The sequence below is a fragment of the Vulpes vulpes genome, chromosome 13 (assembly GCF_048418805.1).
Source record: "Vulpes vulpes isolate BD-2025 chromosome 13, VulVul3, whole genome shotgun sequence".
Classification (NCBI taxonomy): Eukaryota; Metazoa; Chordata; class Mammalia; order Carnivora; family Canidae; genus Vulpes; species Vulpes vulpes.
Window position 1 is genome coordinate 146854825 of NC_132792.1, and position 18132 is coordinate 146872956.

The 18132-nt window shown below is 35.5% G+C and overlaps 1 protein-coding gene across 4 annotated transcripts in view; it reads right to left on the bottom strand.

The window, feature by feature from the left end:
• Window positions 1–1913: 1913 nt before the first annotated feature.
• TOR1AIP1 (torsin 1A interacting protein 1) overlaps window positions 1914–18132 on the bottom strand; it is a 43300-nt gene continuing 27081 nt past the window's right edge. For 2 of the 4 annotated variants that reach the window (XM_072733263.1, XM_026001123.2), the window contains 3 exons: window positions 7868–7912; window positions 7447–7503; window positions 1914–4352 (listed from right to left, as the gene is read on the bottom strand). In XM_072733263.1, the coding sequence (XP_072589364.1) occupies window positions 3565–4352; window positions 7447–7503; window positions 7868–7912 (890 nt within the window). In that variant the 3' untranslated portion in view covers window positions 1914–3564. The remainder of the gene's footprint in view (window positions 4353–7446; window positions 7504–7867; window positions 7913–18132) is intronic. The other 2 variants (XM_072733264.1, XM_026001124.2) reach the window with 1 other exon arrangement.

An 18132-nucleotide genomic window follows, 5' to 3' on the forward strand; every position in this document is an offset into this window, starting at 1 on the left:
TGCAGTTTTTGACAAATGTTTGAGCAGTCTATATGGTTACCCTTGTGCATATACTGATGACACTCTCTTGCTCTCAAGAGGTGTATGGTAATGTGGAGTGTGCTAACTACTGTCAGGGTATACACGATGAATGAGAGCATAAAAACGGGGCACATAAATCAGTATTGGGGGAAAGAAACTAGTGAAGGTTTCAGAGAAGTTCTGCCTAAGAAACTGAGCCCTGAAGAATAGACAAATAAGAATTAGCAAAGCATAAAACTGGGGAAGGGGGGGGCAAGAAAGGAGGAAATATTCCAGAAGTATCTAAGAATGTGCAAAAGACGAGGGCACAATATGTCAGTGGTGAGGGGTTTCTGCCTATTTCTGCTCAGGTGACAAGCTATCTTCCCTACAATCCCCAGAAGCCTACAAGCACCCAGGACTTTTCTGAATCCAGGCCAAAGAAAGATCTTCATTGCAGTTTTCTTTTAGCTGATGGCAACATTCTTACCTTGTTTTCCTACTCAGGACTATTATCTTCTTCCCAGGTGGCTAATGCCAGTAGAATCCTCATAAAATCTTACTCTATGACCTTGATGAAGACAATATAGCAGGATAATCCATTATCCATTCAATAGAAATGCTTCCTTACATTGCCAACATAAAGGCCACTTTCCGGGACGCCTGCGTGGCTCAGCCGTTGAGTGTCTGCCTTCAGCTCAGGGCATGATCCTAGAATCCAGGGATTGAGTTCCACATAGGATTCCCTGCATGGAGCTTGCTTCTCTCTCTGCTTATGTCTTTGCCTCTTTCTGTGTCTTTCATGAATAAAAGAAATCTTTATTGTTTTTAATGAAATCTTTAAAATAAAATAATAAAGCCACTTTCCAAAGACCTAAGATCAGAGGGAAACTGGATTTTATACCTTTAGGTATTAACTAATGGCATGAACCATGCAAACAAGTTACAGTTCTCTTCATAGAATGAAAATCAAGTTTACTTCCAATCTTTGTTTTGAGAATGGGAGGTTTAGAAAACTTCCCTAAATATGTCATTAGAAGAAGGGAAGCAAATTAAGTTTCTAGAAATCTGTAAGACTAGTACTGCCTTGTGGTTTTCCCTGGACCAATGTTACCACCTAAAGTTACAATATACCTAATTTCTATAAACCCTAGTTTCTATTTTCAAGCTCATGACTACTTAAATTTTCCCTTTCAAAAGGATAATAACATAAACAGAAAACAGAATGTTTCAGGCAGCAGTGATAAAAAATACAGATGTTCTTGGGTGCCTGAGTGGCTCAGTTGGTTAAGTGTCTGACTTTGGCTTAGGTTACGATTCCAGGGTTGTGGGATCAAGTCCCGCATTGGGCTCCCTGCTCAGAGGGGAGTCTTCTTTTCCTTACCCCTCTCCACTGCTCGTGATCTCTCTCATAAATAAATAAAATCTTAAAAAAAAAGGCAAATAGATACAATACAGATGTTCTTGAGCATGTGTTCTAGGTGGGGACAAATATCGGTTCTTAGAAAGCAAAAAATCTTATTCTTCTTATGTTTAAAGGACAAAAAGATATATAGTAAACAGATATATAGAATATGTGTGGTATTAGAATTTCAAGGGAGTACAATTAGGGAAAAAACATCTAAAAAGGCTCTTTAGCGAGGTGAGAAGGAAAAATTTGAGAAACAATGCTGTAGATAGATTCTTTTGCCAAGTCAAGAAAATCTAAATTAATTCCAATATAATAATTCAAAATACCTGCATGAAACAGAAAAGCGTGGTAATATATTTTTAACCAATATACTTGTGAATGGCTCCAATTCTTTGGCCCTTGTTTTTCTCAGAAGTTACTAGAATTGTTCAAGTGTAAAGAAAATTCTAGGATTAACTGGGAAAAAAAGGACTATGAATCATTAAGTTTACAACACACAGAATACAAACCAAGAAAGTGAATTTATTTAAATTACTAAAATAAGCTTCTAAAGTCATTTACAGATCACCTGCTACAATTATTTTTCCTGAAAGATATAAGTAACATTTATTTCTTTAAAATTATTTTGGTCAGTGAAACATTTAATAAAAACATTTGTTTCTCCATATAATATATGTGTATAAAATAAGCTTTTTCAAAAACTCTTGTTTTAGAATCATCTATAAATCAGATGGCCTGACTCCTGATAGTAAGGAGCAAGTTTCAATAAAGGGTATCAATTTATGAATACTGGTTGTCCTAGTTGGAAGAAACCAGACCACACTCCACACTATCAGGCATGGGATCCTCAAAAGGTAAATGATAAAGCCAATGACTGCCTCTAGTATTTTAAAACCAGTATTTTCAATTGAAGGTTTGTAGACAATAAAAACAAAACAAAACAAGGTGGATCTGGAATCTTAAGATATTAAGAAAAACCAAGCAATCGATAAATGAGAAAGCTTAGTTACAGAAGCAAGGTGACACTTGAAATGCAACAGTAGTACAGGAATGCACAATAGTACATTTCAACATTCTTCACATATGGTAAAGTTCACTTTCTTTTTGGCTTGAGACACTCTTAATAAGATTCATCATGTGCACAGTAAATCTTTACATTTGTCATAAGAGCGTCATTAAAGGACCTTAAAACTGCACATAGAAAATCAAATCCTTCTTTGACAGTCCAGGAAAGCTGGTTAACCAATGGTTTACCAATTCTGGCAACTATATTTCTGAATTTAAAACAAAGGCTTTAGGATATGTCCAAAATAAAATGCTCTGAATTGACCACACCCTTCAGAGTCAAATGAACAAATATGTTAAACCTTATAATATACATGCTTCAAAATCCTTGGGAGGACCAAAAATTTCTTAAAGGAAAACAAGAACATGTGAAAAACAAATCCCAATAGAATTCACTGAGAATAGAGTTCATATGGCTATGCTCGAGTGACCTAAGTCTCAGTGGCTTATTTTAAATTTCATCTTGAAGACTTCTTCCCCCTTTCCTCCTCATTCCACAATTTCTTGACTTGTGACTCCTTGACTTGTGACTCTTTCTTGACTCCTTCTCCAGACCTCCAAAAACAAAGAAAAAAAATCCAAACACACACTCAGATGACCTTTTATTACTCTTGTTCCTGTTAGGGGGAAGGTAAGGAATCTGCACCTAAATGATGTAAAAGAAAACAAAATGGGAAAACCCATGGCTGTATTTAGAAAGCTGTCTTACTAACCAAACTCCTGAAAAATCTAACTTAAAAAAATGGAGAGGATTCATAGGAAGGAGCCCAATACCCCCCAACCCTGGTCTGGTCATACCATAGCAATAATGACTCAAACCCCGAATCTAAACAGATCCTCTATGGGACTGCATATGATTTACAGTCCTCAGAGACCATTAACACAGATCTCAGTGGAAACAGGGAAATGATTCTCTCAAGTAACAGATAATTAGGTTGAATAAATGATTTAGATATTCCATGTTTACATAAGAACTTCCTTTAAAAAAACAAACAGTTCTTTCAAAAAGAGCCCTGAATCCTGTCGCTGGTTAGAAAGTCTGAAAAATTTTTAGAACTTGAGACATGATTTTTGTCCTTTGTCACTCTTTATAAGCAGATGCCACTTTTCAGGGCATTTTCAGGTTGGACAGGCAGGACCAAGTGAGAAATACGGCTCCAGAGTCCACTTAATTTGTCTGGGTCCATATGTTTGTAGGAGTTGGGTGTGTCAGAGTTGGTGAACTTGACTTTGAGAAAATCTCTCACTTTTTCCTCAATTTCCTTTAGCCCTAGACTGGTTCCCAGTGTGTCTTCCTCCAACAAGACAGTCAGGACTAAGGCTACATCTTTGAAGGCTGCATTTTCATGGTCACAATATTTATAAAAGATCAAAGTAGAGCCTGCAGGCAGTGACTCAAAGCGGTGTACCACAGCTGCATTCTGGCCATTCTTGAAGCCGTTGCTCAGTTCCCAATCTACCTCTTGTTTGACAATATCGCTGTCTTGAGTAGCTTTGTCCGCCCCATCAATCCGGATGGCACGGACACTACGGAAAGAAGAGTAGGCATCCGCAATTTGTTCGCTCAGACACCTAAGTGCTTCTTCAGCATCTCGAGCAGCAGTGAGCAGCAAGATGGCAGGCTGAGGCCGAGGTTGGGAGCTATTAAGATGTTTTTCAAGGAATGTAAGGCTCCTTCTCCACAGTTTCTCATCTTGACCTTGATACTTATTCATAAGTTGTCTCATCTGGTTCTGGAATTCTTGAACAGCAGTGGTTTCTACCTCAGGAGTAGGAGTGTACAAAAAACTCCCAAGAACAAAAGCAGCTATCAGAACAGCTAGCCACCACCACTTTATCTTGATAAAAGATGCACTTTTGGGTTGTCCAGTCACTTCTGCTCAGGAAAACAAACAAACAAACAAACAAACAGATTCAAATACCATTTTCGTAGATTCAAGAACAATTGACTGTTAAAATCAGTATTAATCTTCAGAAATATTAGATAAGAGAGGAAGGAATTTAAAGAGTGGAGCTGGTAATTTACTATCTTAAAGAAATGTTCTTCACATGTATTTAAGAAAATTTCACATCCATAGGTTTTAGGTGTATGTATCTCTTCAATGGCAAGATGATAAAAAGCCTTAGAGGGAAAAGTAGAATTTAAATATATGAAATGTCAAAAAAAAAAATAAAATAAAAAAAAAAAATAAATAAATATATGAAATGTCAAAGCAAGTCAGAAATAATATATAATCTATAAAGCAAAACTATTATTACCACTGCTAGTATCTGGGAGGTAAACAATAAAAAGGTCAATTGATAAAATATTTATTTTTTATTTTATTTATTTATTCATGAGAGGCACACAGAGAGAGACAGAGAGAGAGAGAGAGAGGCAGACATACGGGCAGAGGGAGAAGCAGGATCCATGCAGGGAGCCCGACGCAGGACTCGATCTTGGGTCTCCAGGATCAGGCCTGGGCTGAAGGCGGCGCTAAACCGCTGGGCCACCAGGGCTGCCCGATAAAATATTTTTTAATTTAGACATTCAGAATTCATACAGGTTATTATCCAAGGTAGAGTGTTTCTGAAGTATACAGAGGGATTTAAAAAGGATGCACTCTAAGTGAACATCATCCATATAATATATGGAGGTAGCTGTCCCTTTAGTTGCACTGATGTCCATTCTTCTGTGGAATGCAAGCTAACACTAATAAAATCAAGCTCGCAACTCATCTCTAATTATTATTGGCAATAATGATATCAATTTACATTTATCTAGTGCTTTTCAGTTTATAAGCACTTTTTCATGTACCACTTCATTTAGTAGGATAGCAACAATAATACTTTTATACTCTCTATTTTATTTGTACTATGGACTTTAAAAAAAAAGTTAGAATTTTTTATTTTTATTTTTTTTAATATTTTATTTATTTATTCATGAGAGACACAGAGAGAGAGAGAGAGAGAGAGGCAGAGACACAGGCAGAGGGAGAAGCAGGCTCCATGCAGGGAGCTTGACATGGGACTGGATCCCATGTCTCCAGGATCACGCCCCGGGCCGAAGGTGGCGCTAAACCGCTAAGCCACCAGGGCTGCCCTGTACTATGGACCTTTTCGAGGAATAGTTCTCAAAGTGTGATTGGTGGGTGCCTCAAGATCCTTCCAAGAGGGTCCTTGAAGTTAAAACTATTCTTATAACACTAAGATTTACTGAATTTTTCCTATCATTTTCATTGCATTGGATTGATGGTGCAAAGCCATGGTGGGAAAAGCAACTGATGCCTTAGAATCACAGGACAGTGCTAATGTAGTCTTTGTATTCACAGCCAAGAATTTAAAGTTATCAGTGAAACTGCTTCATCAAGCAGTTAAAATTATTCATCTTATTAAAATTCAACCCTTGAGTACAAATCTCAAATGGAATATATGAAGAACTGGAAAATATACATAAAGCACTTCTGAAGCCTAGCACAGTACAGTAGTTTTCTCAAGGAAAAGAATTTTGTGCAACTGAGTCGAGCTGAACTAGTACTTTTAACAAGTGACAAACTATGGTTAGTCAGACTTGAGTATTTGGCAGACGTTTTCTTGAAAATGAACAAAATGAGTCTGTTGTTTCTAGGAAAACAACTGACAATATTTTTTGTCAATTATAAAATTTATAATTTTTTAAAAAACTTAAAAAAAAGATTTTATTTATTTATTCATGAGAGACACAGAGAGAGAGAGGCAGAGACACAGGCAGAGGGAGAAGCAGACTCCATGCAGGGAGCCCGATGCGGTACTCAATCCCGGAACCCCGGGATCACGACCTGAGCCAAAGGCACATTCAACCACTGAGCCACCCAGGTGCCCCTAAAATTCAGAGTTTAAAGTAAAAATTAGGATTATGGAAATATTGTATCCGCCACTATAAGCTTGACAGCTCCCAAATCCTTAAAGACGTTTTGTTTTGAGATTGGTGGTGATATCAACAAATGTGATCTTTTATACTATATTACAAATATGTCAACATTTGGAAGATCTACATAACTTAGTGAACCAGTATTTTCCAAATGATCAGTGCATGATATTCCATTCAAAGTACAAGAAATACCACTGAATTTTAATGTAACAAAACACAAAAAGTTCATTAATATAGTTTCAGATCTTACATTTTAAGTAACTTGTTGAATTTTGGACAGTATCAAAAGAGAATATCCAAAATTATCTTTAGACTGTTAAAAACTACATTATCTGTATAAAGCTAGAGTTTTACATATACCACAACCAAAACTATATACTGTAACAGGATGAATACAGAAGCAGATATGAGAATCCAGCTCTGTTTTATTAAGCCCGACACTAAAGAGATTAGAAAATACAAGCAATTTGTCACTATTCTTACTAAATTATTTAAAAGTAAATAGGTATTTTTACAATTTTTCAACTTTAATTTCTAGGTAAATATGGATAGGTATAGCCCATATTTTTTTTTTTAAAAGCTCTTTAAGGTACTTATTAATTTTGCTAGTAGAAAGTGGAAGTTATTTTCTTCTTATTCACTCAGGATAATATATAGGCTTAGAGAATTACAGAAACTTGCTGCAAGGCTCTAACAGGAGGTTATGTTAAGTGGTCCAATCTAATCCAAATACAGGTCTGCGGACTCTCAAACACATGGTAATCCTATTACATCATGTTATGTGCTATCCTTCTTTTGACTCAGCAAGGTTCGCCTGGTTATTAGTATTAGTAGTTCTGCTTATTGACTTACTTTTGGACTTACGGATAAGTAAGTGAAGGGGAAAACCAGATATTGTTTCATATAGTTTGTCCTTAAAGAATTTCACTGCTAGTAAAATATGTACTTTTTCCTCTTAAGTGCTTAAAATACAATTCTTCAGATAGCACTCTTTTTGTTTGTTTTTTGCTGTCAAAAAAATTAAAACAATTAAGAATGACCAATTTTAAAAACTCACTTAATAAAAACTGAACAAACTTACGTTGGCTGGAGGTTGACGGAGACCTGTTTCCAAGCTCTGATTTCTGAATGCTGTCATCTAATGATAGGAGTAATAAAGACTATCAATTTCTGGTTCAGAAGTTAAGTATTTCCAACAGAGGAAGAAAATACAAATTCCACCAAGAGAATATAAGGCAGAAATCAGACAGAAACGGAAGAAAAAGCAGATCTAAGTGCCCATTAGACTGACAGCTCCTTGAGACTCAAGAGTTATTTCTGTCATAATTATTCACAGCATGCCATGGTGTCAAGAGTATAAAGGATACTCTTCATACATTTGTTTTATGAAAAAGCCTTAAAGTATTTGACTCAAATTATTTAATGGAAGTAGTGAAACTTATGGCACAAAGTTGAGACCAAAGAAAAGAAGTACAACTAAAAGAAAATAAAACATGTTATACCATCTGAAAAACTGCCATGTTTTGGACTCTTGCCTGGTGATGATGCTGCAAGAGGGGAAAAAAGGACAAAATATGGATTATGAGTTACCTGGATAAGTGGTTTTAAGGTAAATGCAATCTTAATCCTCACTATTCTCTACCTCAGACTGACTCAAATATTTACTCTGGTGCCTCTGATCATTTCAAATATCAGTAACATTTTAAAAATTATATTAAAAACTTTCACCATTTCAACAATCTGTTTTATTTAGGTTTGTGGTTAAACAACAGATTTCAAAAATAATTTTCTCATGACTCCATCAAAACTCCACTTCTATCATTGTTTTTAGCAATGATAGCAAACAAAAACTATCCTCTTTCCTTTTCTCTTCCATCCTTCTTGACATGAGCATAGATTTTAACATAAAGAGAGAAGAAATAGAAGGACATGGTTTTGAAGGTGGAGAGGCTAAGTTACTGACTCATATGACCTATATTTAACAATACTGCCATCTATCATTTGCCTGGAGTTTTATAACTTACGTATATATAAATGACCTTCCTGGTGTTTACCAAGAGCTTTCATTTGAGAAACACTGGATTAAACTGGAGGTATAAAATTAGCACTGCTAAAATATAGAAATAGCCTTATTCTTGGTCATATGACAAAAAAAACTTTAAATGAAACAAAAATGACACCAACCTTCACTCTGAAGGCATATTGTTTTACAATTACTTGTTTATCCTAGGAAATTACGTCACTTAGAAATTTCTAAGTAAAAAAAAAAAAAGGGGAACTTCTAAGTTAGGCCACCAAAGCTAACAACTCTAGTACTAAAACAAATTCCATCAAGTGATGTTTTATCCTGAATACCTTCCTCTATGGTTGCAAAGATCAAATGAAATAATATATATTATTATAATATAATAACATTAACTATAATAACATGATAATATTGCAATATATATTATTATATAAAGATCAAGTGAAATAATTTTATGTAACACCTAACTACAATAGAACTATAAATATATAGTATATTTATAATATTAGTTATATAATTATATAGCAAATATATTTACATAACCCAGAGAACAGTTTAAATTTTAAAGTTTAAAAAATTAAGAAAATAATCCCATTTACAGTAGTATCAAAAAGAATAAAATACTTAGTAATAAACTTAACCAAGGAGGTGAAAGACTTGTACACTGAAAACTATAAAACACTAAAAAAATTAAAGCTGACATAAGTAAATGGAAAGATACTCATGTTCACAGATTGGAGAATTAATATTCTTATAATGTCTATTGTACCCAAAGCAATCTAAAGATTCAATACAATACCGATGAAAATTCCAATGGCATTTTTTACAGAAATAGAAAACAATCTTAAAATTCGTAGGAAACACAAAAGACTCCAAATAGTCAAAGAAATTTTGAATAAGAAGAACAGAGATGGGGGCATTACACTTTGACTTCAAAATACATTATAAAGCTAGATTAATCAAAACAGTATCGTACTGGCATAAAAACAGACAGAGACCAACAGAAGAGAACAGAGTCCAGAAATAAATCCATGCAGATATGGTCAATTGATATTCGACAAGGGTACCAAGAATAAACAATGGGGAAAGGACAGTCTCTTGAATTAATGCTGCTGGGAAAACTGGATATTCATAAGCAAAAGAATGAAACTGGACTCGTATCATACACAAAAAGTCAACTCAAAATAGATTTAAGACTTAAACACAAGAACCAAAACTACGGGGGTTGGGGGGGTTGCCTGGGCAACTCAGTTGAAGGAGAGTGTGACAATTGATCTTGGGATCATGAGTTCAAGACCCATAACGGGTGTGGAGATTGCTTAAATAAATAAAACTTAAAAAACAACAGTAACAACAACAACAAAAAACAAAACCATAAAACTCTCAGAAAAAAACAGAGAAAAGGCTTCCTGACACTGGCCTTGGCAATGATTTCCTATATATGATATTAAAATCACACCTCACACCTGTTAGGATGGCTATTATCCAAAAAGCAAGAGCAAGGTATGTACAGAGGATGTGGAGAAAGGGAGCCCTTGTATACTGTAGGTAGGAATATAATTGTTACGGCCACTATGGAAAAGTATATGAAAGCTCCTCAGAAACTGAAGAATGAAACTACCATATGATACAGCAAACCTACTTTTGAATATATAGCCAAAGGAAATGAAATCAGGATCTTGAAGAGATATCTGTATGCCCATGCTCACTGCAGTAATATTCACAATAGCCAAGACATGGAAGCAACCTAAATGTTCCCTGATGGATGAATGGATAAAGAAAATGTGGTATATACAGTTAATCCTTGAACAATATAGGTTTGAACTGTGCAGGTCCACTTATATGTGGATTTTTAAAAATAAATACAAAAAATACAATTTTTTTTGAAGATTTGCAACAATTTGAAAAAACTCAAAAGTTGAATTACATAGCCTAGAAATATTTTAAGCCATTAAGAAAAAGCTAGGTATTTCATGAATGCATACAATATATGTAGATACTATTTTATCATTTGCTACCATAAAATACACACAAATTACAGAAAGTTAAAATTTATCAGAATTTACACACACCGATTGTATACGGTGCCATTCACAGCTGAAAGAAATGTAAACAAACATAAAGATGCAGTATTAAATAATAATTGCATAAAATTAATGGTAGTGTATACTTTAATAAGGCCATAGTTTTTACAGAAAAAGCCATCAAACCTCAAACAATAAATTCCTGCTGGAGAAAACGGTGTCCAGATACATATGACCTCACAGGATTTACAACAGAGCCAATCAAGGAAATCATGAGAGAGCGTGAATATGGCAAACCAGGGAGGGGGTGAGGGGTTTCAAGATAGGGATCTTAGATTCAAATATGCTACAAAGCTATAGTAACCAAAACAGTATGGAACTGACACAAAAACAGACATATAGATCAATGGAACAGAATAAAGAGCTCAGAAATAAACTCATGATTATATAGTAAATCTTTGACAAAGGCAAGAACATGCAATGGGAAGAAGACAGTCTCTTCAACAAATAATGCTGGGAAAACCGGACAGCTACATGCCAAAGAATCAAACTGTACCACGTTCTTACACCATACACAAAAATAAACTCAAAATCAATTAAGGACTTAACTGTAAGAGCTGAAACCATAAAATCCTAAAAAAGAGCACAAGTAGTAATGTCTCTGACATCAGCTGTAGCAACATTTTTTTTTTTTTTTGTAGCAACATTTTTTTTAGATCTGTTTATTGAGGCAAGGGAAACAAAAGCAAAAATAAATTATTGGGACTCCATCAAAATGAAAAGCTTTGGCACAGCAAAGGAAATAATCAAGAAAACTAAAAGACAACTTACAAAATAGGAGAAAATATTTGCAGATGACATATTTGATAAAGGGTTAATATCTAAAATATAGAAAGAACTTCTACAACTCAACACACACAAAAACAAATCATACAATTAAAAATGGGCAGAAGACGTGAACCAGGCATTTCTACAAAGAGGACATACAGATGCAAACAGACACAAGAAAAGATGCTCAATATCACTCATCATTGAGAAAATGCAAATTAAAACCATAATGAGATATTACCTCATATCTGTCAGAATTGTGAAAATCAACAATAAACAATTATTGGCATAGATGTAGAGAAAAATAATCTTGTTGTATGGTAGGAAACATTTGGTAGGAAACAGATACAAACTGGTGCAGCCACTGTGGAAAACAATATGGAGGTTCCTCCAAAAATTAAAAATTGAACCACCCCATGATCTAGTAATTCCACTAGTGGGCATTTACCCAAAGAATATGAAAATACAAATTTGAAAAGATACATGCAACCCTATATTCATTAAAGGATTATTTACAATAGCCAAGTTATAGAAGTAGTCTGTGTCCATTGATAGATGAATGGATAAAGAAGATGTGGTGTTGGGATTCCTGGGTGGCGCAGCTGTTTAGCGCCTGCCTTTGGCCCAGGGCACGATCCTGGAGAGACCTGGGATCGAATCCCACGTCGGGCTCCTAGTGCATGGAGCCTGCTTCTCCCTCTGCCTGTGTCTCTGCCTCTCTCTCTCTCTCACTGTGTGCCTATCATAAATAAATAAAAATCAAAAAAAAAAAGATGTGGTGTCTGTGTGTGTGTATAAAAACAAATGAAATCTTGCCATGTGCACAACATGGATGAATCTAGAGGGTATAATGCTAAGTGAAATAAGTCAGAGAAAGACCACTATCATATAACTTCACTCATATGTGGAACTTTTTTTTTTTTTTTTAAAGATTTTATTTATTCATGAGAGACACACACACAGAGAGAGACAGAGACAAAGCCAGAGGGAAAAGCAGGCTCCATGCAGGAAGCCCGACGTGGGACTTGACCCCAGTTCTCCAGATCATGCCCTGGGCTGAAGGTGGCACTAAATTGCTGAGACACCAGGGCTGCCCTCATATGTGGAATTTAACAAAAAAAGCGAACAAAAGAAAAAGGACAAACAAAAAACAGACTCTTAAATATAGAGAACAAACTGATGGTTATCAGAGGGGAGATGGGTAGAAGGATGGGTGAAACAGGTGAAGGGGATTAAGAGTATTACCTCGATAAGCTCGGAGTAACTGCTGAGTCACACTATACTGTACATGTGAAACTAATATAACACTGTATGCTAATTACAGTGGAATTAAAAAAAATAATGTGGATCTAAGAGAAACTCAAGAGCAAATAGACATACCAGAGGAATTAAGAGAAGATGACTTGATAGAGATGAGTGCTCCTGAACTGAGGAAGAAGACCTAGAAGAAGCAGTGCCAGAAAAAAAAAAACTGACACTAGATAATCTGGCAGAAGGACTCCAATTATTTAAGACTGCCTTCAACTTCTTTTACAACATGGACCCGTTCATGATAGAGGCACTGAAACTAAAGGAAATGGTGGAAGACAGTTGGTACCATATAGACACATTTTTCAGATACATGAGAAGGTAAAAAAAAGTCAGACAGAAATCACGTATTTTGGAACGTGCCTCTCCTTCCACATTCTCCATCTTTTCAGCCTCTGCCACCCTTAAGACAGCAAGACCAACCCTTCCTCTTCTTCCTCAGCCTACTCAATACAAAGAAGACAAAGTTGAAGACCTTTATGACCATGCACTCCCACTTAATGAACAGTAAATAACCATCATGCTGTACAGTTAATGAACTATCTGTTGTATCAGTGTGAAAAATCTAATACTTGTATGGCAAGAATTGTAGGAGATGTTTTTGTGTTATCATCTTCTCTTCCAAGTATTCATTGTGTAGAGCATTGTGTGCAAGACTTACATATAGAAGAGGATAGCCTATCCTTATATAGGCATATGAGTGATGTTTAATATAAAATTAATAATGTCAGTTTTCTTACTGTTTCATTACTTTGCTTTTAAGGAAATAGGATACTGTATACCTTTATCTTTAGTAACCAGAGAAACTGTCTCTCAGCCTATCATTACAGGTAAATGTTTTTTAAAAAGTAACAACATTCCCAATACTGTATCATGAATATGACTATAATACTGTATGCTATGGAAACTTTATAATGATCCATTTATTAGTGTATAGGTCAGGCTACTATGAAGCGATCAAATCAACTATCCTAGGCTACCATAAAACAATCATACTGCTGCTTCTTCATTATCAATTCATGAATCATTATACCTATAAATAAATAAATACTCCTTTTTCACATTATCAAGTTAATTATCAATTAACACTTTAATGTCAAGCGTTAATAATACATATAAAATCTACAATGTTTTGCATCATATAAGACAATAGAGTTGTAGGTCCTGACAGACAACTCACTTTGTGCAGAATCTAAAATAGTCAATTCACAGAAGCAGAGAGTAGAATGGTGGTTGAGGGAGAAGGGAGAAATGAGGAGGTATTAAAGGGTACAAAGTTTCAGTTATACAAGATGAAAAAGTCCTAGAAATCTACTATAAATTATAGGACCTATAGCTAACAACACTTTACTGTGTATTTACAAATACAGACTTATTATTATTATTTTTTTAATTTTTATTTATTTATGATAGTCACACAGAGAGAGAGAGAGAGAGGCAGAGAGACACAGGCAGAGGGAGAAGCAGGCTCCATGCACCGGGAGCCCGATGTGGGATTCGATCCCGGATCTCCAGGATTGCGCCCTGGGCCAAAGGCAGGCACTAAACCGCTGTGCCACCCAGGGATCCCTACAGAACTTATGTTAAGTGCTCTTATCATACACACACACACACACACACACACACACACACACTCAATCAATCAATCAATCAATGAATAAATAAATAGGGTGGGAGGAAACTTTTGGAGGTGATACGCTTATGGCATTGATTGTGTTATGGTTTTTAAGATGCATACTGATCTCCAAACACATCGAGTTGTATACTTTAAATGTATGCCAATCATACCTCAATAAAAGGACTAAAAAAGTTATTATATGAGCATGGCAAGTAGAGGAACCTACAGTGAAAGACCATATGAAAAATTATCTTAGAAAAAAAATCCATCAAGATAATAGCTTACTCCTTGTTGCAAAGATCAAATGAGATAATATATGAAAATTCTGGTAAGTGTTCTTCTATGTTGATTTTAATGATGAATAATAGCTCAATAAGTTATTATATAACATGTAATATTTATAAAATTCACAGACTACAAACAAACTTAACAGGCTATAAATTGCTCAGGTGAGCATTCTCTAAGAGATAATTTCTATCTCTCTTATTAAAAATATTATTAGAAATAATGACAAATTCCTTAAACACACACACACACACACACACACACACACACACACCACTTTTTAAAAGATAAAGCTCGAGGTTTTCTAGTCTGAAGAGTAACGGTAACAATTACTCTGTAAAAGTCAAGAGCGAGCGGATGGCATGAATCTTTCATAGTTGTTATCATTGATCATTACACAAAATATTGTGAACGATAGATAATACCAATGGTTATTCATTTGTTATTTAGACCTTACAAATTGTGTTCAAATATACAATAAGCTAATTAGAATAACCTAAGTATAGGAAACTACTGTCCCTACTTTAAAGGTAAGAAAATTGATGTTCACAAAGGTTAAGTGGCTTTACCAAGATTACTCAATTACTAAGTAGAAGAGTTGGACTGGAGTTCCTAACTCCAAACTCTTTTTCATGTCTCTGCACTACTGTTAGAGACAGGTTCCAAAACATGTATACTGAAGCACTGACTCAGAAGTCTGACCTCTCCACAGAAATTCTTCCCTATACTCATTGTTTCATCACCTGGAAAATAGGAAAAAATGGACAGTTGTACCATCTTCCCCAAAAGGTTAGGACACAGGCAGAAACCCAAACTGGAATCTGTCTACCAGGGAACTGGTGCTAACACTGGGTGACAATAAGGACCTAAAATCCCAGATTTTTTTTTTTAAATCCCAGATTCTTGAACACTTAAATCTAAAACTGAATTTTTTTCTCACTAAAGGAAGCAGAAATGTAACTTTAATGAACTATGAAATTCAGAATGCCAAGCAAACAATTTTTTAGATGATTTTGGATTGAAAGGAATCTAGGAGCACTGGGTGGCTCAGTGGTTGAGCCTTTGATCCCAGGGTCATGGGATCAAGCCCCACATCTGGCTCCTCAAAGGGAGCCTGCTTCTCCCTCAGCCTATGTCTCTGTCTTTCTGCCTCTCATGAATAAAATCAAGAAAGAAAGAAAAGAAAAAAGAAAGAAAGAAAGAAAGAAAGAAAGAAAGAAAGAAAGAAAGAAAGAAGAAAGAAAGAAAGAAAAGAAAAGAAAAGAAAAGAAAAGAAAAGAAAAGAAAAGAAAAAGAAAAATAAATCTATAAGGCTGTATGACAACACTGCAGTCTTCCACTTTTATTGAAAATATTTTTTCACTGTTCACTGTTTTTATCTTTTTTTTTAAAGATTTATTTATTCATTCATTCATTCATTCATTCATGATAGATATATAGAGAGAAAGAGAGAGGCAGAAACACAGGAGGAGGGAGAAGCAGGCTCCATGCCGGCAGCCCGACGCGGGACTCGATCCCGGGACTCCAAGATCATGTCCTGGGCCGAACGCGGCGCTAAACTGCTGAGCTACCCAGGGATCCCCTCACTGTTTTATCTTAGTCCTCATGTGGTTAAAGGTCTAAAAAATTCTGTTATCTGCACCTTACTGTGCAAATTTCTGGTATGTAATTTCTATATAACTCTCAAAGTTCTCTCTATATGGTAGATGGCTATTAATCAGTATACAGTTATTTAAGTCTTAATAAGTGCACTAAGACAAAATAGGGATGCAAACAGATAAAGTACTAAGACTTAGCTGTCAATTTATCTATTTCTACATTCCAATCAGATCTTTAATATAATTATTTTCCCTTCTCTTTGCATTTGCAGTGTCTTATCAGAGGAAATAAAAATGATAAAAACATTTTTTGGTAACAATGTGTACTATACTTCATTAATCTGGAAGAAATTTATCTGTTATTAATTACCCAGAATATATAGTTAAGAACTAAGAAATAAAAAGTCTCTGAGCTTTTCATAGTGTATATACTTAAACTCATCCATTTTTGCTTCTGAGAGTGTATTTCTCAGATCTACAAAGTAAGTTTTAAATTTTTTTTTTTTTTTCGAGTAATGGAAGGAGGGAGAGAACAGTGCAGAGGTAGGGGGCAAAGAGAGATAAAATCTTAAGCAGGTTCCACACCCAGCCTAGAGCCTGACTTGGGGCTCAATCTTACAACCCTGAGGATCATGACCTGAGTCAAAGTCAAGACTCAGGCACTTAATCAACTGAGCCACCCAGCTGGCTTTAATTTTTGATACTTTTTATAAATATAATCCTAGTAAGCTAAATAATTAATATTTGCCTTCCTAATTACAATAGGTCAGAAAGAGCAAAGTGTAAGAAGAAATGGTTTTCTGATAGCAAGGTACATACAACCATTAAGAATGACAGCCAACAATGAGAGACACCTAACTCTAGGAAATGAACAAGGGGTAGTGGCAAGGGAGGTGGGCGGGGATTGGGGTAACTGGGTGATGGGCACCGAGGGGGGCACTTGATGGGATGAGCACTGGGTGTTACGCTCTATGTTGGCAAATTGAACAATAAATAAATAAATAAATAAATAAATAAATACATACATACATACATACATACATACATAAATAAGAATGACAGCCAACAAAAAAAGCAACGACAGAATGTTATTTCAGTTTTAGACAGCTGAAGAACTCACATGTGGGAAAAAACTTCACGGGTGGAAAATGAATGAATTGTGACCATCACTACTTTGCTGATGGAAAAATAAAGCTATAGAGATTTGTTTACCACAAAGTAATCTTGTCCTATTACAGTCTGTCATTCCCCCCCCCCCCTTTTTTTGTTAAGGTTTTATTTTTAAGTAATCTCTACATCCAACATGGAGTTTGAACTCACAACCCTGAGATGGAGTCACAAGCTCTACTGACTGAACCAGCCAGGTATTCCCCTACAGTTAGTCACTTCTTGAGCAAGAGATATGTGATGGGGATTTTTATATTATCTAAATAAAAGGGAATACCTAATGATCTTGATATTTATTGTGATTAGATGAGTAAAGAAGGGATAAAGGTTAAGGGTGACTTAGTTTTTTTTTTAAACAGAGTCAAAATTTATTGTGGACACAGCTACAGAAATTATGATAGATACTGAATTCAAAGCATGATTACTTCACCACATCTATCTATGATATTTCTTAAATTCTGTGACATTTAATCCACCCTAAACATGAATATACTATTTGTAGATTTCATACTTTATGACTTAATATAGTGGGCAAGCAGAGTTGCTCTAAGTGGGTAAACAAGTCTGCTACAAATAAAAAATAGGTACTGTCAATAGAGTAGAATTTCTTGATTATGTATGGACTGGACTGCTGCTAGACAGAACTGACAACTTGTGAAGTCTATACCCATCATTCACTGGCTTTCTTTTCTTTCTTTTTTTAAAGATTTATTTATTTATTTATGAGAGAGAGAGAGAGAGAGAGAGAGAGAGGGGCAGAGACACAGAAGGAGGGAGAAGCAGGCTCCATGCAGGGAGCCCGACACGGGACTCAATCCCGGGGTCCAGGATCGCGCCCTGGGCCAAAGGCAGGCGCCAAACCGCTGAACCACCCAGGGATCCCCATTCACTGGCTTTCTCACACCACTATTTA